This window comes from Dendropsophus ebraccatus, chromosome 14 (assembly GCF_027789765.1).
Source record: "Dendropsophus ebraccatus isolate aDenEbr1 chromosome 14, aDenEbr1.pat, whole genome shotgun sequence".
NCBI lineage: Eukaryota > Metazoa > Chordata > Amphibia > Anura > Hylidae > Dendropsophus > Dendropsophus ebraccatus.
In genome coordinates this window covers 75,201,784-75,226,484 of record NC_091467.1, presented here as the reverse complement: position 1 = coordinate 75,226,484, position 24,701 = coordinate 75,201,784, and the positions used below count along the sequence as shown (strand labels likewise).

General features: G+C 46.6%; 1 protein-coding gene across 9 annotated transcripts in view; it reads right to left on the bottom strand.

The window, feature by feature from the left end:
* PTPRT (protein tyrosine phosphatase receptor type T) overlaps positions 1 to 24,701 on the bottom strand; it is a 253,569-nt gene that overhangs the window by 132,529 nt on the left and 96,339 nt on the right. For 8 of the 9 annotated variants that reach the window (XM_069953700.1, XM_069953698.1, XM_069953704.1 and 5 more), the window contains exons 2-5: positions 20,813 to 20,938; positions 20,466 to 20,731; positions 12,499 to 12,580; positions 1,323 to 1,438 (exon numbers count right to left, since the gene is read on the bottom strand). In XM_069953700.1, coding sequence (XP_069809801.1) covers positions 1,323 to 1,438; positions 12,499 to 12,580; positions 20,466 to 20,731; positions 20,813 to 20,938 — 590 coding nt within the window. Of the gene's footprint in view, positions 1 to 1,322; positions 1,439 to 6,966; positions 7,048 to 12,498; positions 12,581 to 20,465; positions 20,732 to 20,812; positions 20,939 to 24,701 lie in introns of those variants that run through there. The other variant, XM_069953706.1, reaches the window with a different exon arrangement.

The window sequence follows — 24,701 nt, the reverse complement described above, 5'->3', positions numbered from 1 at the left end:
AAGGCCGACAATCAGTCACACTGCCGCCGACAGCAAGAAGCTACCAGCAGCCTGGATTATCCACTCTTATTTCTGTAAAATTGAAGTCAAAATTACTAAAAGAAAATAGAGAAGAAGCCGACTGAGTCATGTGATCCGGGCCGAGGTCCGGCCGAAAATCACCGCCGGGCAGATTATTACAGATGCTTCCCAACTGCTTTACGTTTTATACACTTTTTATACCCCCCCCCCCCAGGTGTGAGGGTTTGTCGAAGGGGCGTGGCTTTGTTAATGAGGTGTGGCTTTCTAAAAAGGGGAGTGGCTTTGGCAAAGAGGAGTGACTAGAAGCAACACCATGCTCCAGGTCTAAACAAGACGGTGCCAGATTTATCAGACTACCTCAGACTGTCTAAGAATTAAAAGTTCTTAGTAAATCTATAAACAAGTTGATAATTCCGGCACATTCTGAGACTGAGACTACGTTTTGCCAGACTCTTCAGAATTCTAGGGCACATTTGCATATCAAGCCACGCCTCTTCTGCTGAATTCACGCCCTTTTTGCCAAGGCCACACCCTTTTGTTATATACAGGCTTTTAATATTTAAACTAACATTTTACATATGGCCAAACTGCGCCCCATGTTTCCTCTGTGCTGATATCTTGTCTTTTTACATCTCTGCAGCTTATCAGGAGACAGTGCTCTGTGTTATGTATGATGTCACTGTGCGGTTACAGAGGTTTTGTTGCTGTGTGACAGGAGAGCTGACCGTACAATGCGAGCACTTCTTGGATTCTCTGCTACTGAATATACAGCTGTATACATGCACAGTAAAGACTTGTCCCGTTCTGTGCACTGTCAATCAATACCAAGCCATGTCTGTGAGCGCACAAAGGACGGGGACTTCCTGTTTGGTCTCTTCTTTTGGACAGAGAAAAGACTAACTATTGTCTCTGAGGGAGCATGGAGCCCAGTGTGACAGGAAAAGGGGGACATTTACTAACATGCACTTCTGGCATATGCCACAGAAAAAGGGCAGATGACAGCCATATCCCGCCTGATGGGCGGGCAGAACGTGGCAAGGTGGGGAGGAGGCGTGGCCTCTGCCTGCACCTGTTTTGGAACAGGCATAAACCAGGCAAAAATCTTCACCTGCTCTACAGGTGTGCATTGTTCCGTAATACCGGCACTGGGTACAGGGTCGGCCGGCTGTACTAAGGGGGGTGCACCTCTTAGCAAATCCATCATTTCGCCATCATTTTGTGACAGAGTGCCTCTTTATTAAAGGGGTCAGATGACCCTCCACTGTTTGTTGTGTTTCGGTTGTAGTCACGGTCCTTCTTACCTGCAGCCACAGTTTGTCGTGCTGAGACCATTTTCCCCCGGCGATGCACTGAAACGTGGCGTTCTGTCCAACGTTCACCTCCACGTTCTGTAAGCGCAGGAAATGGGGCGCGTTCCCTGAACACAAAGAAAAAGATCTTAGTGTTAGTGCCAGGACCTGTAAAGTAACAAGCGAACAGTCCCCCGGCTGAGCACTGAACGTATAGCTGCTGTCTGAACAGCCTCCTAAATGAGCTACAGGCAGAGAATTACTGCTCGTTCTGCGAGGGACTGGCACAAATTCAAGGCAACTATAAAAAGATCAGAAAAAAAAAAGCAAAAGGCATTTACAGAAATGTCAGGGCCATGCCTCTTATCTGTTTCCGCTGCACATACAAGGACACACATCATAAATACGGTCATCTGGAAATACACGGTAACTCTCATTCTGCGTATCCTCCCACCACAACATTCAATGTCACCATATGTGGGAACTGATCACCTGGGTATTTAGGACGACACGATCAATAATCCTAAAAACCATTATCAGAACCAGGTGGCGGCAGGAAGAGATAATATTGCATCTATTATTTGGTAATCTGGCAGAAAATATTGTGTATACTGTATACAGTGTAACCAGCAATGGGGGTGGACTCGCTGTGCTACCCAACCGGTCTGACTTTGGGAGCAAAGTTTTCATGCTGTGTGCCTCTCTAGAATGTAGAAACTGGACCTATTGCTAGAAGGTCCCAGATTACTACCCTACATTAGATAAGACGTAGTTTGCTAGAAGGTCCCAGATTACTACCCTATAGTAGATAAGACGTAGTTTCTAGAAGGTCCCAGATTACTACCCTACAGTAGATAAGACGTAGTTTGCTAGAAGGTCCCAGATTACTACCCTATAGTAGATAAGACGTAGTTTCTAGAAGGTCCCAGATTACTACCCTACAGTAGATAAGACGTAGTTTGCTAGAAGGTCCCAGATTACTACCCTATAGTAGCTAGAACGTAGTTGCTAGAGGGTCCCAGATTACTACCCTATAGTAGATAAGACGTAGTTTCTAGAGGGTTCCAGATTGCCCAGTCCATTTTCCACGTCCTGGGGTAGAAGGGTAAAAACCTAGATGATTCCTAGACTGCATTCCCAAGTTTGGGCCAATGTCAAATAGGTTGGGTAGACTTTGTTACCCTCATCATACTGTTATATATTACATGAGGTCTGCAAGGGTGATCCCAGTGTGGGTAACAAAAAAGCGATGGAGCGAGGCGCTGAGGTGGGTCTGGGTGGCACTTAGGAGGCCCACCTCAGGTTGTATTTGAATGGTTGGTATCAGGACACCACACTGCAATGTTGTCAGATTGCCACTTACGGTATATAATGCGGTATTATGTATCTAATCCGTGCTCCTCATCATTGTACCGCTCCCTCTATGCTATATAAACATACCGTATACACTGTATCCATGACCTGTTCCTAATACACAGGCGCTGTGACGCACGCGGTGTGTGTATTGCCTTCAGGCTACTCTGACATGTGAACATATCTTCTGGAAACTACTCTCATAGATTTTAAAATCTCCCTTTTCTAATCTAATTGAAAATGTTACGCTTCCTCGTTTCAAGCCGGGGAAAATATTACACGGCCGTTTTGCTTGCAAGAACACAGACAACAAGATTTGTATCTTTCAACTTTTAGTAATAAACAGGCACAGGGGACGTCTGCTTCTCCGCTAAAGCACAAACATGGCGAGATTAGGTCTGTAAATCTGTCTCCACTGCCGGAGCAAACTATTATTATAAGTCTCCCAGTCCCAACCATGGCTGAGATAAGCTGCGGGATCACGCAGATCCTTTCCAATGAAGGGTTTTCCAAAGGCTGAGAAATCCCCTCTCCCAGGGCCCTAATAGCCGCCGCCGCACCACTTCCGTCTTATTAAGACACTGAATCTTATACCGTGAGAAGGAAACATAGAAATAATGAGAGGCGCTGCTTTACCCCGGATTTCGGCAGATATCGTTTCTTCTTGAGTTAACTCGCTCGGTACCATGAAGTGGCCAATCGGTCATTTATGTGTCCAGCCCCCCGCCACACACACATATATATTTCTGTCCTTATGTAAAGTCTATGTAAAGGCTTTACGTTTGATGGGACCCTCTAATATAGTCTGGTTAAAAGTTGTGTTGAACAGAGATGCCCAACTGTTTGGGTTTGACGACCAATGTTTTTCAAACCCAACCGCTTGGCATTTCATTCCCTGCCTCTGGGGAAGTTGGATTCAACCATATGGCATTATCCATGTTTTCCTGACAGCCCTAGGGCGGCATCCATCTTCTCCAGACACTGGAAGTCAAATGCCAAGCATTCAGGTTCGCACAACGTTGCCGAACCCAAAGAGTCCAGCAAGATCGCTCAAGACTAAAGGCCTTGTCCATTGACCATTAAAACATATAGGGGGAGATTTATCAAACATGGTGTAAAGTGAGACTGGCTCAGTCGCCCCAGGCAACCAATCAGATTCCACCTTTCATTCCTCACAGACTCTATGGAAAATGAAAGGTGGAATCTGATTGGTTGCTAGGGGTGACTGAGCCAGTGTCACTTTAAACAATGTATGATAAATCTCCCCCATAGTGTACGGTATTATTGGAGGGTGCATGGTGGGAGATACTTGTGGGGTACCAGCTGTGTATCACATATCACCAAATAACTACAACAGCTCCCCCCATAGTGTTATATAGTCTAGTCTAGGAAACCCTGGACTACTTGGCCATCCTATGTAGGTTTCCCAAAGTCTCCTTCCCGAGCATCTGACAGAGGCAAATAAAAGATAAAGGACAGACTGCTTGGGAAATCGTGACCCCGAACTAAATATTATGGAGCCATTAGACCCCTCCCACAACCATGGAGACAAGGATTACTTGCAGAACGGTAGTATTAGGAGAATGTCTCAAGCTAATGACGGCCATGCTTGGCCGAAACTTGTCCTGACTGTAATACTTATGCATAGTTGCCAACATTTGAAATTTTTTTCCAGGGACACTTTAGTGTTGGCAACAAGGGGTGTGGCTTATAGTAGGTGTGGTCTCGGTGGGTGTGACCTATTGTGGGTGTTTTGTTTTGTTTTTTTTTCCCCAAATTTTCCAGTTACAACTTTACAGTGAGAACAACACAAAAGGATGAGGGGTGTAGTAGTAGTACAGGAATAGATGAGGGGTGTAGTAGTACAGGGATAGATAAGGGGTGTAGTAGTAGTACAGGAATAGATAAGGGGTGTAGTAGTAGTAGTAGTACAGGAATAGATGAGGGGTGTAGTAGTAGTACAGGAATAGATGAGGGGTGTAGTAGTAGTAGTAGTACAGGAATAGATGAGGGGTGTAGTAGTAGTACAGGAATAGATGAGGGGTGTAGTAGTAGTAGTAGTAGTACAGGAATAGATGAGGGTGTAGTAGTAGTACAGGAATAGATAAGGGGTGTAGTAGTAGTAGTAGTACAGGAATAGATGAGGGGTGTAGTAGTAGTACAGGAATAGATGAGGGGTGTAGTAGTAGTACAGGAATAGATGAGGGGTGTAGTAGTAGTAGTACAGGAATAGATGGGGGTGTAGTAGTAGTAGTAGTAGTACAGGAATAGATGGGGGTGTAGTAGTAGTACAGGAATAGATGAGGGGTGTAGTAGTAGTAGTACAGGTATAGATGAGGGGTGTAGTAGTAGTAGTAGTAGTACAGGAATAGATGAGGGGTGTAGTAGTAGTAGTAGTACAGGAATAGATGAGGGGCAGGGGTGTAGCTAGGAGTCATGGGGCCCCATAGCAAACAACTGCATGGGGCCCCACAAAACCTTGAAAACATGGTAGCTGGGGGAGACTGGGGGTGAGTGGGGGTGACTGGAGCAGACTGAGGGTGACTGGAGCTGACTGGGAGTAAATGGAGCAGACTGGGGATGACTGGGGGTGACTGAAGCAGACTGAGGGTGACTGGGAGTAAATGGAGCAGACTGGGGGTGACTGGAGCTGACTGAGGGTGACTGGGAGTAAATGGAGCAGACTGGGGGAGACTGTAGCAGACTGGGGGAGACTGGGGGAGACTGGAAGAAATGGAGCAGACTGGGGGTAGCTGGGGCAGACTGGGGGAGACTGTAGCAGACTGGGGGAGACTGGGAGAAATGGAGCAGACTGGGGGTAGCTGGAGCAGACTGGGGGAGACTGGGAGAGACTGGGGGTAGCTGGAGCAGACTGGGGGAGACTGGGAGAGACTGGGGGTAGCTGGAGCAGACTGGGGGAGACTGGGAGAGACTGGGGGTAGCTGGGGCAGACTGGGGGAGACTGGGAGAGACTGGGGGTAGCTGGAGCAGACTGGGGGAGACTGGGAGAGACTGGGGGTAGCTGGAGCAGACTGGGGGAGACTGGGAGAGACTGGGGGTAGCTGGAGCAGACTGGGGGAGACTGGGGGTAGCTAGAGCAGACTGGGGGAGACTGGGGGTAGCTGAGGCAGACTGGGGGAGACTGGGAGAGACTGGGGGTAGCCGGGGCAGACTGGGAGAGACTGGGGGTAGTTGGGGCAGACTGGGAGAGACTGGGGGTAGCTGGGGCAGACTGGGGGAGACTGGGGGTAGCCGGGGCAGACTGGGAGAGACTGGGGGTAGTTGGGGCAAACTGGGAGAGACTGGGGGTAGCTGGGGCAGACTGGGAGAGACTGGGGGTCACTGGGAGAGACTGGGGGTAGCTGGGGCAGACTGGGGGTAGCTGGGGCAGACTGGGAGAGACTGGGGTAGCTGGGAGAGACTGGGGGTAGCTGGGGCAGACTGGGGGTAGCTGGGGCAGACTGGGGTAGCTGGGAGAGACTGGGGGTAGCTGGGGCAGACTGGGGGTGACTGGGGTAGACTGGGGGTGACTGGGGGTAGCTGGGGCAGACTGGGGGTAGCTGGGGCAGACTGGGGGTAACTGGGGGTAGCTGGGGCAGACTGGGGTAGCTGGGGCAGACTGGGGGTAGCTGGGGCAGACTGGGGGTGACTGGGGTAGACTGGGGGTGACTGGGGGTAGCTGGGGCAGACTGGGGTAGCTGGGGCAGACTGGGGGTAGCTGGGGCAGACTGGGGGTAGCTGGGGCAGACTGGGGTAGCTGGGGCAGACTGGGGGTAGCTGGGGCAGACTGGGGGTAGCTGGGGCAGACTGGGGGTGACTGGGGTAGACTGGGGGTGACTGGGGGTAGCTGGGGCAGACTGGGGGTAGCTGGGGCAGACTGGGGGTAGCTGGGGCAGACTGGGGGTGACTGGGGTAGACTGGGGGTGACTGGGGGTAGCTGGGGCAGACTGGGGGTAGCTGGGGCAGACTGGGGTAGCTGGGGCAGACTGGGGGTAGCTGGGGCAGACTGGGGGTAGCTGGGGCAGACTGGGGGTAGCTGGGGCAGACTGGAGCTTTATTACCTTCAGCATGATCCCCCTCCGGTGGGCCCCTCAGTTACCAGCAGTCTCCCAGCACTGTATAATACTGGTGGTATAATGAGGGGCCCTCATGAGGGGGATTATAAAATATACATTGGTGTGAGAGGCCAGTATACTGGAAGATTGGTAATCAGAGCTGTGACTGGTATACAGTATATCAGTCTCTGGTATACATTGTATACCAGTCCTTCAGCATAATCCCCCTCATGTGGTGACCTTATTACCTGGCTCCCTGCAGTATACGGCCATCTTGTTCTTCTATCCCAGAGGCAGGAGTGGGTGACCTCGCTGGCAGGCCCTGTAGCTGGGAGGAGAGAGCGGCCTCTGGTGGCTGGAGGCAGAATATACAGCCTCCAGCCAAAAAGCCTATGCTTAGGCTTCAATACATTGGGGGCCGTTACGGGGGCGGGACGTGACATCACAGGGGCGGAGCTTACAGGGACAAATCCGGGACATTACTTAGCCTGTCAAATCCAGGACAGTCCCGGCGAAAACAGGACTGCTGGCAACTATGGTTATGCATGCTGCACTCAAATAAAATTAATATGGTGAGTGCCGAGCTCTTCTATCTACCTATTTGCAAAACAGTGACCCAGACTTCTACAGTATATCGGGGACCATGGCAGTCATTAAAGGAGAAGTCAGGCGAAAATTTTTATTAAAGTATTGTATTGCCCCACAGAAGTTATACAAATTACCAATATACACTTATCACGGGAAATGCTTATAAAGCGCTTTTTTTCCTGCACTAACTACTGCATCAAGGCTTCACTTCCTGGATAATATGGGGATGTCACTTCCTGGATAACAAGGTGATGTCACTTCCTGGATAATACGGGGATTCCATTTCCTGGATAACATGGTGATGTCACTTCCTAGATAACATGGTGATGTCACTTCCTGGATAACATGGTGATGTCACTTCCTTGATAAAAATGGTGATGTCACTTCCTGGATAACATGCTGATGTCACTTCCTGGATAACATGGTGATGTCACTTCCTGGATAATATGGGGATGTCACTTCCTGGATAACAAGGTGATGTCACTTCCTGGATAATACGGGGATTCCATTTCCTGGATAACATGGTGATGTCACTTCCTAGATAACATGGTGATGTCACTTCCTGGATAACATGGTGATGTCACTTCCTGGATAACATGGTGATGTCACTTCCTGGATAACATGGTTATGTCACTTCCTTGATAAAACGGTGATGTCAATTCCTGGATAACATGGTGATGTCACTTCCTAGATAACATGGTGATGTCACTTCCTGGATAACATGGTGATGTCACTTCCTGGATAACATGGTGATGTCACTTCCTGGATAACATGGTGATGTCAATTCCTGGATAACATGGTGATGTCACTTCCTAGATAACATGGTGATGTCACTTCCTGGATAACATGGTGATGTCACTTCCTGGATAACATGGTGATGTCACTTCCTGGATAACATGGTGATGTCACTTCCTTGATAAAATGGTGATGTCACTTCCTGGATAACATGGCGTCGTCACTTCCTTGACAAAATGGTGATGTCACTTCCTGGATTAACATGGTGATGTCACTTCCTGGATAACAAGGGTAAGTCACTTCCTGGATAACATGGTGATGTCACTTCCTGGATAACCTGGTGGTGTCACTTCCTGGATATCATGGTGGTGTCACTTCCTGGATAACATGGTGGTGTCACTTCCTGGATAACATGGTGGTGTCACTTCCTGGATAACATGGTGATGTCACTTCCTGGATAACATGGTGATGTCACTTCCTTGATAACATGGCGACGTCACTTCCTTGATAAAATGGCGACGTCACTTCCTGGATAACATGCTGATGTCACTTCCTGGATAACATGCTGATGTCCCTTCCTGGATAACATGGTGATGTCACTTCCTGGATAACATGGTGATGTCACTTCCTGGATAACATGGTGATGTCACTTCCTGGATAACATGCTGATGTCACTTCCTGGATAACATGGTCATGTTATTTCCTTGATAAAAATGGTGATGTCACTTCCTGGATAACATGGTGATGTCACTTCCTGGATAACATGGTGATGTCACCTCCTGGATAACATGGTGATGTCACCTCCTGGATAACATGGTGATGTCACTTCCTGGATAACATGGGGATGTCACTTCCTTGATAAAAAAAATGCTGATGTCACTTCCTGGATAACATGCTGATGTCACTTCCTGGATAACATGGTGATGTCACTTCCTTGATAAAAATGGTGATGTCACTTCCTGGATAACATGGTGATGTCACTTCCTGGATAACATGGTGATGTCACTTCCTGGATAACATGGGGATGTCACTTCCTGGATAACAAGGTGATGTCACTTCCTGGATAATACGCGGATTCCATTTCCTGGATAACATGGTGATGTCACTTCCTGGATAACATGGTGATGTCACTTCCTTGATAAAATGGTGATGTCACTTCCTGGATAACATGGCGTCGTCACTTCCTTGACAAAATGGTGATGTCACTTCCTGGATTAACATGGTGATGTCACTTCCTGGATAACAAGGGTATGTCACTTCCTGGATAACATGGTGATGTCACTTCCTGGATAACATGGTGGTGTCACTTCCTGGATAACATGGTGGTGTCACTTCCTGGATAACATGGTGGTGTCACTTCCTGGATAACATGGTGGTGTCACTTCCTGGATAACATGGTGATGTCACTTCCTGGATAACATGGTGATGTCACTTCCTGGATAACATGGCGACGTCACTTCCTTGATAAAATGGCGACGTCACTTCCTGGATAACATGCTGATGTCACTTCCTGGATAACATGGTGATGTCACTTCCTGGATAACATGCTGATGTCACTTCCTGGATAACATGCTGATGTCACTTCCTGGATAACATGCTGATGTCACTTCCTGGATAACATGGTGATGTCACTTCCTGGATAACATGGTGATGTCACTTCCTGGATAACATGGTGATGTCACTTCCTGGATAACATGGTGATGTCACTTCCTGGATAACATGCTGATGTCACTTCCTTGATAAAAATGGTGATGTCACTTCCGGGATAACATGGTGATGTCACTTCCTGGATAACATGGTGATGTCACCTCCTGGATAACATGGTGATGTCACCTCCTGGATAACATGGTGATGTCACTTCCTGGATAACATGGTGATGTCACTTCCTGGATAACATGGTGATGTCACTTCCTTGATAAAAATGGTGATGTCACTTCCTGGATAACATGCTGATGTCACTTCCTGGATAACATGGTGATGTCACTTCCTTGATAAAATGGTGATGTCACTTCCTGGATAACATCGTGATGTCACTTCCTGGATAACATCGTGATGTCACTTCCTGGATAACATCGTGATGTCCCGACGCGACTTCCAGATCTGTGCGAGCTGTGGCTGCTGGAGAGGATGATAGCAGAGGGACACTGAGGGACACAGGGCACTGGAGGGACACTGAGCATCCCCCTGCCATCATCCTTTCCAGCAGCCACAGCCCGCACAGCTCTGGGTGCCATGACATCACCATGTTATCCAGGAAGTGACATCACCATGTTATCCAGGAAGTGACGTCACCATGTTATCCAGGAAGTGACATCACCATGTTATCCTGGAAGTGACAGTAGTAAGTGCAGGGAAAAAAACAATTTATTTACTTTTTCCGTAATAAGTCTATATTGGTGATTTGTATAACTTTTGGGGGGCAATACAGTACTTTAATAAAAAATAAATAAATAATAAATTAATAAATAATTAGAACATATATAGCCAGAATCCTGCTCCACACTGACGAGGGGCAAATACCCCTCTGTGGATGGATGCCCGGCCTTGGTGACCCTTGTCTTATGTCGTTATACTCGCCACAGAGTTAGACTTTGACTCACAGGGGCCACTCTGGTGTTTCCCTATTTAGGTCCCAAAGCTCGCAACAGAGTGAGGACCTGAGGGACTACGTATCAGGGTGGTTTGGTGCTCTCCCCACTAGGAGGCGCCCCTTGGCAATGGGCTTCCTTCTCTAGAGAGACGGGATATCTGGCTATTCCCGTGTTTTGAGACTCGTAACTGAGGCTCCACGGACCCCTTTTTTGCATATATATATATATATATATATATTTACATTTATATCTATATATGTGTATAACATGGCAGTGCCACCTCCCGCTTGACATTTAAAGGGGCAAACTATCAGGTAATTTCTTTACATTGTCTGCGCCCTCCTGCAATATTAACATCTCTATGTAATCCTACCTCGGTGGTATTTGTAGAACCGAGAAAATGAATCGGCAAATTTTTAGGAGATAAAACACAAGGAAACATAAAGTCGGATTTAAATTAGCAGGAGACAGAACGCAGCGTGATATTCAGCGGGGAACGAAAAACAGGGAGTGCTGAGTATTTATAGAGCGTGAGCACGAGAATAAAGGACAATTAGAGGAAGATAATGAGGAGCCGGGAATGCGGCACTACACGGCCTCCAGGAGGCAGGAACAGTCCCAGAGAGACGGGAAGAGACAGGAAGACCAGGGACTTATCACCTATTATAGATTGTATGCATCTGACTACATGAAGCACTGAGGTCATTTTGTATGATAAAGTGTCCTCATTCGCCTGGAGTTCGCCTTAGAAATTAGAAATTTGCGGAAACCTAGTCGCTTTTCAAAAAATCCATCTAACATTAAGTGCTGTGCGCTGTGAGAGGGGAGAGGGAGGAGCATGGGGGAAAACTAAGATTACTCAGACTATCACTATCACTGATGTGAATGGAAGTTGAGATCCAGTAACCTTGCATGGTCACTACATCATGAATAGTGCTGTCTGCTTCCTGCTCATGGCCATTACACCATGCTGGTGCAGCCGCTATGGCAAACAGCTTAAAGGGGTTCTCTGGTGAAAATCTTTTTCTCTCAAATCAACTGGTTTCAAAAAAAGTTATATAGATTTATAATTTACTTTTATTAAAAATCTCCAGTCTTCCATATGTCCTGCAGGAAGTGGTGTATTCTTTCTCTCCAGTCTGACACAGTGCTCTCTGCTGCCACCTCTGTCCTTGTCAGGAACTGTCCAGAGCAGGAGAGGTTTTCTATGGGGATTTGCTATTGCTCTGGACAGTTCCTGACATGGACAGAGGTGGCAGCGGAGAGCACTGTGTCAGACTGGAGAGAATACACCACTTCCTGCAAGACCTACAGCAGCTGATAAGTACTTGAAGACTGGAGAGAATACACCACTTCCTGCACGGCATACAGCAGCTGATAATTACTGAAAGACTTGATATTTTTTAATAGAAATAAATTACAAATCTATATAGCTTGAAGCCGGTTGATTTGAAAGAAAAAGATTTTGGCTGGAGTGCCCCTTTATTGATGCAGTTCTGAGCATTGGAAGCTCGCTGATCTGATTTTAATGACCTAATAATATATATTTTTTATTATATACATTTGTATCATTTTATTATCAATGAATTAAGGCAAACTCCTTTAATGATGTCATAAGAGGTGTGGCTTAATTATGAAGTGGGCGGGGCTTACCAGAGTCCTGGGATGTACCAGGATGACACATGTATAGCAGTGTATAGTGTTGAGAGACGTGCGTGCATTCTATATTTTATATATACATATAATATATCCACCACTGTTTCTGATGACAGGTATAGGACAGTCAGGGGTTAGTCAGAATTTTACGACCAGCAACACACAGGTTACAATCACTGAAAGGTCACAACATCTACAGAATATACATACGGCATGGATGGGCCAGAACACGGACTTCATCCACAGCAATGTATCCAGGGTGGTCCTTAACCGAGACGGCTTCAAATATAATCTGCAAAACAAGAAGTCGATAGATTGTAATCTCGGCCGTTCTCCGCTGGATGCATCAATGTCAATTAAAATCCAGACTGAGACCTCGGCAGATATTGATGACATCAGTGCGACTTTGAGAAAGTTCCCACTCATTGATATCACTCATTCCAAACACCTGCAGAACAATCCACATACAATACAACACAACACAATCCTCATACAATACAATACAATACAATCCTCATACAGTACAATCCTCATACAATACAATACAATCCTCATACAGTACAATCCTCATACAGTACAATCCTCATACAATACAATACAATACAATCCTCATACAATACAATACAATCCTCATACAATACAATAGTCATACGATACAATACAATCCCCATACAGTACAATCCTCATACAATACAATACAATACAACACAATCCTCATACAGTACAATCCTCATACAATACAATACAATACAATCCTCATACAATACAATACAATCCTCATACAATACAATAGTCATACGATACAATACAATCCCCATACAGTACAATCCTCATACAATACAATACAATACAACACAATCCTCATACAGTACAATCCTCATACAATACAATCCTCATACAATACAATACAATACAATCCTCATACAGTACAATCCTCATACAGTACAATCCTCATACAATACAATACAATCCTCATACAGTACAATCCTCATACAATACAATCCTCATACAATACAATACAATCCTCATACAATACAATACAATCCTCATACAGTACAATCCTCATACAATACAATCCTCATACAATACAATAGTCATATGATACAATACAATCCCCATACAGTACAATCCTCATACAATACAATACAATACAATCCTCATACAGTACAATCCTCATACAATACAATAGTCATACGATACAATACAATCCCCATACAGTACAATCCTCATACAATACAATACAATACAATACAATCCTCATACAGTACAATCCTCATACAATACAATCCTCATACAATACAATCCCCATACAGTACAATCCTCATACAATACAATACAATACAATTCCCATACAACACAATACAATCCCCATACAATACAAAATGACCACTGATTAGCTGTAAAGAGGCGACATTGGTCATGTAAGTTAATAGGACAACTCCAATTCTGCCACTACAAGTTGTACCCCTTTAAATGGGTTGTCCCTTAATGGAATGTTTTCCCCTATTCATAGCTAGTTAGCTGATTGGTGGGATCCAACTAGTCCGCCTATGGAAATGCTTGGAGGCTCCATCCACTATGACCGGAGTGAAGGCTGCAGATGTGTGGCGCACTCCATTCATTCCACAAAGCATTTTACCTCCGCTCACATAAACATGGACGTCCCAGTGGTCGGACTCTATGGATAGGGGATAACTTTTGATTGTAGGATAGCCCCTTTAAGTAAATACTCTAAAAGGAGGCTGCCAATTTTATACCAGTACCTCTAACCCAATTTCCTCTGGCCCTGTCCTTATCCCTGGTGAGGAGCGGCAGCCATCTTTTTACTTCTTGTTGATATTCTTATGGCTCATATCTATATATCCTACTTGTCCTTCTCTACTAACACAGGTAGCACTGCTAAATATTCATTATAAGCAATTATTTTGTACTCTGTTTTCTTGTTTCCAAGGTAAAGACTTAGTGCGTGGCGTTACGAACGGGACAGCTGTTCCCATGTCTGTTCTTTGCCGGTAACTCTATCCTAAATGTAAGTGATTTAATCCAACTTAATGAGACCTATCTCCTAACACTCACATAGCTCCGCACAAACCCGAACATGACAATTTAGCGTTTGCTTCCCCTGTCTGGTCACATTAATATAACAGCGCTAATTGTCCGTTATACTTTGCCACTTTGAGTTGCAATGAATGGGAGCTATATATATGCCAATGTATACGTGCGTGATTCTTTCAGCTGGAAGCCATACCGCTTCCATAGTGATAAGTGAACATAATGTACTTAAGGGTCGAGATTTTTTTTATTTCCACATTAGAACAAACAATTGATTTTCTGGGACAAAGTTTTAAGGAATTTGTCCTCTCGGGGAAATCTCAGAGCATATTTGTAATTTAAGAGCTCGCTTTACCCACTATATTATAGAGCTGCTCGCTTTCTTCAGTTAACATGTTTATTTCCCTTGTTGGCTTACAAAATGAACGTGGGTAGGGCTGCAAATGGAAATGTAACATCATCGGGAGGCACCAGCTGCTTATATAATTGGATATAGACTCTTATTAGTTTGAACTTTTGCAAGTTTCTGAAAGCTCTGATACAAGGATAGCATTATAAGCAAAGCGGAGGGCCGACACTTCCCCAAACTGAGCCCTCCGAATCCTTCTATTGCACAAACGGAAAATAGGTCTACGGAACATGAGTCATTCGGGCTTGCTGGTTATAGGAACCCAAGTGGTGAGTGATCACTAGATGTCTTTCTTGGCTGTTTTATTACATTGGAGCGAATGGAACCTAAAGGGACAGTATTACTTAGATTTTTTATTTACTGTTTTTTGTGTGTTCTTTTTTCTATTTTCTTAGTGTAATCTTTTCTACTATTTTTTTAACCTGTACCTGTCTGTCCTGGGCTGCCTAGGTGAGTTTAGAGCAGGGCCACTCGGCGGCCCCGCTCTGTACCGCCGCAGTCCCGGGTGCCGCATTTAGCCGTACTAGAGGGCACGGTCCAATCGCTAATCAAAGTTGACAGCTGAATCTGATTACTATATGCAGCCTGGTGTCTCGTTGTCGCGGAGGAGCGATCCCAGTGTCCGGTACCTGCCGGGGTCTTTGCCATAATGGCGCTGATCCTGGCACGGCACTCGATTGCTTTCGACTGCAGCAGCCGAAAGCAATCCAGTGCCCATCACATTGATCTATGCAGTATTACTACTATACTGCATAGATCTCTATGAGAGGTCAATGTGGCTATACTATAAGTCCCCTAGGGGGAATAACTGTAACCCCAGGGAGAATAACCCTAACCCCAAGGGGAATAACTCTAACCCCAGGGGGAATAACCCTAACCCCAGGGGGGATAACCCTAACCCCAGGGGGAATAACTCTAACCCCAGTGAATAACCCCAGGGGGGCTTCTAGTATAAGTGTAAAAAAAAACAAAACGTGTTGTTGTTAATAAAAAGCCCCCTCCCCTAATAAAAGTTTTAATCACCACCCTCTTCCCATGTTATAATTAAAAATAAATTAATTAATAAACATGTTTGGTATCGCCACGTGCCTAATTGCCCAAAATATTAATTTATTTAATTCATAAACGGCGTAAGCGCAAAAAAATCCCAAAGTGCAAAATTGCGCATTTTTGGTCACATCAAATCCAGAAAAATCAATATTAAAGGTGCAATAGACTGGAGGGGACCCTATTCACTTGTATGGGACATGTTTAGTGACCTATACAGGCAGGGCTGAGCGCTGACCATAACCTATTGTGACTGATTCCATCTTATCTATATACTGGTGTCACCTTTTCATAAATTTGCAAATTGTATTTTAAATTTGTAGTTTTATTAATGAAATTTTAGTTCAGGTAAATATTGGGAGAAATTAAGTAAAATGTAGCACTCCGACCATAAACCGTGGCGTACGGAGTATGCACCAAGTTACGTATGTGTTTTACACATTTTTTATCCCCCTTGAGACAGTTTTAGAGAGTCCAGAAAAAGAGCCGCAGCCAAGACGAGCAGTAATGTAAAGTGTGTGATATTTATTTACTCTTAGGCATAAAACACCCGTGTAAAGTAAGCGGCAGCCAAGAGGCGGCAGAAGGAAGAGAGATGTTTCTAGCAAGACGTCCAAATCTATCATACAGTGCGCTCCATTGTGGGCAGCATCTGCCTGGGTTACTTTGTTTGTTTGTTTGTTTTGTCATTTTTGATCTACTCAGGATTTTTTTTTACTATTTATTATCACAGTTTTATAAATTTAAGAAACAGAAGATGAGAAAAAACATAAACAGTGTAACTTGTGATGTCTCTACAGCCTGTAGGTTTCTATCACTCCTGGGGGGTGCAGTCTCTACAGCCTGTAGGTTTCTATCACTCCTGGGGGGTGCAGTCTCTACAGCCTGTAGGTTTCTATCACTCCTGGGGGTGCAGTCTCTACAGCCTGTAGGTTTCTATCACTCCTGGGGGGTGCAGTCTCTACAGCCTGTAGGTTTCTATCACTCCTGGGGGGTGCAGTCTCTACAGCCTGTAGGTTTCTATCACTCCTGGGGGTGCAGTCTCTACAGCCTGTAGGTTTCTATCACTCCTCGGGGTGCAGTCTCTACAGCCTGTAGGTTTCTATCACTCCTAGGGGTGCAGTCTCTACAGCCTGTAGGTTTCCATCACTCCTGGGGGTGCAGTCTCTACAGTCTGTAGGTTTCTATCACTCCTGGGGGTGCAGTCTCTACAGCCTGTAGGTTTCTATGACTCTTGGGGGTGCAGTCTCTACAGCCTGTAGGTTTCTATCACTCCTGGGGGGTGCAGTCTCTACAGCCTGTAGGTTTCTATCACTCCTGGGGGGTGCAGTCTCTACAGCCTGTAGGTTTCTATCACTCCTGGGGGGTGCAGTCTCTACAGCCTGTAGGTTTCTATCACTCCTGGGGGGTGCAGTCTCTACAGCCTGTAGGTTTCTATGACTCTTGGGGGTGCAGTCTCTACAGCCTGTAGGTTTCTCACTCCTGGGGGTACAGTCTCTACAGCCTGTAGGTTTCTATCACTCCTGGGGGGTGCAGTCTCTACAGCCTGTAGGTTTCTATCACTCCTGGGGGTGCAGTCTCTACAGCCTGTAGGTTTCTATCACTCCTGGGGGTGCAGTCTCTACAGCCTGTAGGTTTCTATCACTCCTGGGGGGTGCAGTCTCTACAGCCTGTAGGTTTCTATGACTCTTGGGGGTGCAGTCTCTACAGCCTGTAGGTTTCTCACTCCTGGGGGTACAGTCTCTACAGCCTGTAGGTTTCTATCACTCCTGGGGGGTGCAGTCTCTACAGCCTATAGGTTTCTATCACTCCTGGGGGATGAAGTCTCTACAGCCTGTAGGTTTCCATCACTCCTGGGGGGTGTAGTCTCTACAGTCTGTAGGTTTCTATCACTCCTGGGGGGTGTAGTCTCTACAGCCTGTAGGTTTCCATCACTCCTGGGGGATGTAGTCTCTACAGTCTGTAGGTTTCTATCACTCCTGGGGGGTGTAGTCTCTACAGCCTGTAGGTTTCTATCACTCCTGGGGGGTGCAGTCTCTACAGTCTGTAGGTTTCTATCACTCCTGGGTAGGGATGGTCCGAACAGAGTTCTTTCGGAGTTCGTACGAACCCGAACCATCCGTAATGATTACTGCTGTCTGCCCGCTCCGTGCAGCGGGCGGATCCAGCGGGAGGAAAGCCTGGAAAACTGGGATACAGCCATAGCCATAGGCTGTATCCCAGTTTTCCAGGCGGTCCTCCCGCTGTATCCGCCTGCTGCACGGAGCGGGCAGACATCGGTAATCCGATGCCGAGCGTTCGGGTTCAGCCAAACCCGAACCTCGGCGGGTTCGGACCATCCCTACTCCTGGGGGTGCAATCTCTACAGCCTGTAGGTTTCTATCACTCCTGGGGGTGCAATCTCTACAGCCTGTAGGTTTCTATCACTCCTGGGGGGGTGCAGTCTCTACAGCCTGTAGGTTTCTATCACTCCTGGGGGGTGCAGTCTGTAGAGATCCCTAGTAGGAGTGGGGGGTGGGCACCAGTTCATTATAACATTTCATTGCAGCTCACTGAGGGGGTCAGTATGTAGACCACCCCCTATAGCACACTGTAATGTAAATTACCCGTTCTGTACATTCTTTCCAAGCAAATATCACAAAGACCTGAGGGTCACAGAACGGGAAGCGATAAATCATATTAATAAACGTGAGGCTGGGTCGTCCATCAGTGATAGATGAGGCCACAAGGTACAGAACAACAATATGGAAATCTCCTTCATTATAATAACACAGAAGTCTGTGGCCGTCCTCTATACACGTCTGCTGTATCTATGCACGGATGTCGGTTTACCTTGGAAAGTATCATAGGAAAGAAAATATCTAGATGTTAAAGGTCAATTGAAACAAAGTAAAGCGCTTGATGTGTAACAGTAATTACGCGGGCGCACTTGTCAGGAGCGGGTCCTAGAAGAAGCTGCACTGTGCAAATGCCAATGCTCGGCGTATGTGCGAAAGAGCAGGGAGCAAATTACACAAACTATCAGCAAATGTCAACATGGCGCCCGGATAGAACTGGGGGGGGATTACTGCAGAGCATTGCACGCGTTCCTGACCTGCACGCCAGCGCGTTACTTCTCACATCAGTTCTATTAATATTAGTGGTTGTTGCTCATTTGGAGTCTAAGCTGTTACGTATTTCTTTGGAACCAGCCATCTTGTCTTGTGTTTTCTATTTTCCTTGAAAGACGCGGGTACAGATGGATCACATTTGTTCTGAGCATATGGTGCAGGCCGACATCGCCTGGTATCCCAGCCTACTCTATTGTGTAACAGTGACAGGATGTCTGGGCTGGAACGCAATCGCTAGCACTTGTATTGTATTCCTCAAGATTAGTGCTGGTGAACTTGACGAAAGTTCAGGGTCGGCAATAGTCGTTCTAACCTGAACACTCAGAATTTGGAAAAGTTGGATGCCGCCCAAAGGGTCGTATTAGGTGGCTGTATATTTTGGGGCAAGCGAGCGCAACCTGTCGGGTCAGTGCTCACTTGCTCCTTGTTCCTCGCTTGCTGGTGGTGCTAGTACATGTGCTGACAGCGAGCGGGGAGGAGTGTGTGTGTGTGTGGGGGGGGGGGGGGGGCTATGGGAGCAGCCCATAGAAGAAAGCGGTGGTCTGCTGCCTCCCCTCCTGTTAGGGCCCTATTCCACAGTAACGATACTCGTCCGGATCGGCCCCATTTGGCCCGATTCGGACGATTATCGTTCATTTAGGTACAGAACTAAAATCATCGTTCCTCCACCGCGCATCGCTACGGTTGAATAGCGGTGTGCAGCGGGTGACCGACGATTTGACAAGCAGCAGCATCATACATTACCTGTCCAGGCTTCTTCTCCGCGCCGTCTTCATCCCCGGGTCCCGCACGCTCTATCTTCAGAATGGCCGGTCAGCTGACGGAGCGCTCAGCCAATCACAGGCCGGGACCGCCGCAGCCTGTGATTGGCTGAGTGTGGCCTGTCAGCTGACCAGCCATTCTGAAGATAGAGCGCGCGGGACCCGGGGATGAAGACAGCGTGGAGAAGAAGCCTGGACAGGTAATGTATGATGCTGCAAAGGCTGCAAGGACATCGGTAACGATATCCCTGCAGCCCTCGCTCAACGATCATCGGGCCGTGGAATAGGCCCAGTAAACGAGCAGCGATCTAGCATATCGCCGCTCATTTACATCGTTGGATCGGGCCCTCCTCGGCCCGTGGAATAGGACCCTTACATGGTGCGAAAGCCAGTTGACCATCACTATCATTATCGGCGCAATGGTTCATGCAGAAAGACAACACTCAGTCGACATTGTGCATGTTGGCTGGCTGTTGCCTTTCTGCATGAACTATTACACAAACCAATTATCATCTGCAACGGCCGGTAATCGGCCAAGCACTTCAGTAAATTGCTTTGTGTAATAGCCCTTACCCTAAGGCTGCCAGGAAAAGATGGATACAGCCTATGGCCTATGGGTATGTCCATGTTCTCCAGGACTCCCCAGGGAAGCATCCAACTTCCCCAGCTGCCGTGAGTCAAAAACTGAGCGTTCAGGTTTGGAGAACATTGACGAACAGTTCGGCAAATCTGCTCAACGCTACTCAAGATACTTTTGCTCATGTTCACATTGGTGGAGCAGAAAACGTTACGTCTTACCTGGTAAGAGTTGGGCCAGAAAGTGCTAATAGCAAGTTCTGCTCGTACCCAGCCTTCCGTCACCACTCCGGATACATTCCATACTGGGTTCCCCTGGGGTCCTCCATTGACTTTCACATAGACGTTCAGAGAACCAGGACTGGTGCGGCCAGACATGTGATAATGGAAGTCGATGCAGTGAGTATCATTTTCTTTCAGCACAGGTAGGAGTAGGTGAGCCTTCTGTCCGGTGGCAAACCCTGTGCTGTTAACCAGCATGAAGGATCCTACAGGAGAACGAGAAATGTAAGTGGACAAGGAACGTGATGGAGGCAAGATCAATCAGAAGAAAAGCTTGGTAAGGTCACCTGTTGGAACGCTACTATCCAACGGGGGCTTCTCCCATGTGTTGACCTGTTCCCAAGTAAATCCATTGGTCCCCAAGGCCACACTGTAACCACAGGTGCTGTAATGCTCTTCAAACGTGCAACCACCTAGAGCAAACAGAGTAATAGGTCAATGCATGGAGAACATAGAAGAATGGAGACAATTCCATGAACGCCAGTAAGTTATAGACAATCTTTAGATCATTAACCTCATGGTGCTCAAGTCTTTTTATGTAGAGAGGATATCTAAGCGGCAGCAGCTAATTGTCGGGAATTGGCGGAAATATTCTCGGTTCAGGCAAGTTCCATTGGGATCTTTTGACTAGTGTTACGTGATAGCGTCCAAGTCTTACCATCCAGCTAAAACAATCTAAATTTGGTTTGGATTTAAAGGGGTACTCCAGCGGGGGGGGGGGCATTTTGGGATCTGGCCGGGGAGAAGGTGGCTGAGAGAAAAGACGTCCACTCACCACCCCGGATCCAGCGGCGGGTCCTGTATCGCGGCGCTCTGGTCCCCGGTCACTTCGTGGTGTCGGGCTCGAGATGTGACGACTCAAGTCCACTCAGCCAGTCAGTGAGGAGGGATCTGAAACGGATCCCACCTCTGTCACTGACTGGCTGAGCGGACTTGAGACGTTACATCTCGAGCCCGCGGCAGACAACAGGAAGCGGCTAGGAACCGGGGACCGGAGCCCCGCGATACGGGACCCGTCGCTGGAACCGGGAGGTGAGTGTACGACTTTTCTCTCAGCCACCACCTCCCCGGCCAGATCCCAAATCCCCCCCCCGTTGGAGTACCCCTTTAAGGGACAGTTCATTGGATTTGATCCTACGCTCACTGAAACAGCTGGAGAGCACAGTGTAAGGGGGAATTTACACATCTCATAAATACAAAACTGGGATTCGGAATCGTTCGTCATGGTGCCGGGAGCACTGGTTGGATAGTGCAGGGACACAACACCAGCTGATGACACCCAGTCCTCAACTTATTCATACTTTTTACGTGGAGTAACAATGGAACTGCACAATAGAGGAATGTCCCCAAATTATTTTATACTAAGTGGCAGGTAAGGCCACCAATATAAAGGTATATAGGGGGGGCCTCCCGAGTCTTTACCGAAAGACGATACTGATGGAGAGAAGCTGTCACCAGTGATGTCTAGCTGTTGTTCACCCCACGGAGAACACATGCTAAATGCTCAAGGTACGGGGAGGACGGGAACTTTAGAAGATGCATATGCATAGTCTGCTGACTAATAACTTCCAAACCCCCCCAAAAACAAGCAGAGCTCATAATACCTTCAATTACTTTAAGGTCAACTGGGTTCAAAGCCACCTAAGACTTACAGATAGGACCATCAATGCCCCGTCAGTGGTCAGTGGATTCTCATGGTTGTGACCTACAAAGGGTCGTCAACGAAAGAAGTGCCTCATCCAGTGATATGGCTTTAAAGGGGTATTTCAATCTCTTTCAAATCGAGTGCCAGAGATTTGTAATTTACTTCTGTTAAAAAATCTCCAGTTTTCCAGTACTTATCAGCTGCCGTTTGTTCTGCAGGAAGTGGTGTATTCTCTCCAGTCTAACACAGTGCTCTTTGCTGCCACCTCTGTCCATGTCAGGAACTGTCCAGAGCAGCAGAGGTTTTCTATGTGGATTTGCTGCTGCTCTGGACAGTTCCTGACATGGACAGAGGTGGCAGCAGAGAGCACTGTGACAGACTGGGGAGAATACACCACTTACTGCAGGACATACAGCAGCTGATAAGTACTTGAAGACTGGAGATGTTTAAATAGAAGTAAATCACTAATCTCTGGCACTTTTTGGAACCAGTTGCTTTGAAATAAAAAATAATTTGGTGAACAACCCCTTTAAGCCCTTCTGTGAGACCTCACCCTTTGTCCTTTCGTTCTTTCTGTACCGTTCTATGAGAAGCCATTTTTGAACTACATAACCAAATTGCATGTAATCTCCATGATGATGATGGAAAAGCCCCGGTGATCATTCACACACAGTGACGGGGCCCGGACAGAAGCAATTTCTGAGATATATGGAATGAGATGGAAGAAAAACAATATTTAGTGTGAAAGATTACGGCTAAAAAGTCCAGTTAAATAGAGATAAAGGAGAAAAATGAGGCCGGGACGACGTTTCTGCAGGTTCAGCAGAGAGAAGAAGTGACCTGGAGAACAGGCAGCGAGGTTAGACACCGCATGGAAATATACGGGATAAACAGCTAAGCAATAAATAGACGGAATATATTACCGGGAAGAGGAGGAGAGGAGGGAGCTCATAATCCCAGCAGGCGAAAATGCCGAACAGGAGGAATCGCTCTGAGTAATAATTGTTAAAGGGAATTAAAGGGGCATTTAAAAAAAAAAAATTAACTGGTGTCAGAAAGTTATACAGAAGTATAAATTACTTCTGTTTAAAAATATTCCGTCTTCCAGTACTTATCAACTGCTGTATGTCCTGCAGGAAGTGGTGTATTCTCTCCAGTCTGACACAGTGCTCTCTGCTGCCACCTCTGTCCATGTCAGGAACTGTCCAGAGCAGCAGCAAATCCCCATAGAAAACCTTTCCTGCTCTGGACAGTTCCTGACATGGACAGAGGTGGCAGCAGAGAGCGCTGTGTCACACTGGAGAGAATACACCACTTCCTGCAGGACATACAGCAGCTGATAAGTACAGGAAGGCTGGAGATTTTTAAATAAAAGTAATTTACAAACCTGTATAAATTTTCTGACACCAATGGATTTAAAACATTGCCCCCCCCCTCCGGAGACGTATATCAACCAGTTTCACCAACTCAATGTTTGGTTTATTAACACTTATAGTAATGCTGGGTATTATGTAGCGGGCTTCCATTAAATGTATTAATTAAAGGGATTGTCCATAGATAAAAGTTATCACCGGTGTTGTGGTTTAGTTCCATGCAGCCGAGCTGGGCTGTGATACCAGATAAAACCCAAGAACTGGCAGCCATGTTTTTCTGATTCTTTAAGGGGTTGTCCAGCTCTTTCTTTAGGGGTGTCTAACTCCCGACACATTAGCCAGCACCGCCATCTATAACGTAGGAATGAACTGCGTTCTATGCAGTAAGAAGCTGGGACAATGGCTGAGCGCTTCTCCTGCTGTATCCTGACATACTAGATGGAACTAGAGGAGATGGACACGCCCGGCCGATACAGGAGAATGAGATTTATCTGGAACAATAGTAAATTGTTGGGTCTCATCTCGATAGGAGTTGCGGCGGTGGCGGTGGAATCTTCCTCCTAGTTACCGGGGCAGATTGAGAAATCCTTCACCTCCCAAGTTGATGTCTTGTGTGAGACTTTGAGCACGTCTTTAGAGAAGTTTTCTCCGTACACCGTCTTTCATCCAAATGAAATGCCGGCTCATCAGATTTCTCTGGTTCTCTCCATCCCTGGAGGTTTGTCAGACAATTTACCTCGGGGTATGAGATGGAGTTTCACACACACAACATGAGAATTGTGGAGATGAATCTCGGTACCGGGTAAGAGGCGCCGCTCTTCAGATGGGATTGTCTGCTCCGGGCCAATTAGTAACCAGGCTTCGCCCTCAATGAATATTAGTGACTTTCAACGTGGAGCGAAACTCGGAACAGGAGACTCAAAATTAAAATTTTATTCAAATCTTTAACTGTTCCTGAGCGAAATTTTCAGATTTACTCCAGTAAACCACAGAGTTATCACCGGAGATGAGCGCAACTGGAGCATGCACGACTCCGACTGCTCAGCGTTTGGTTACCGGCGGCTGGAGAAGATTGATGCATTAATTAAGAGTCCTATTACACGGCCCGATCATAAATTGTAAATGAGTGCTGATCTGGTAGATTGGCGCTCGTTTACT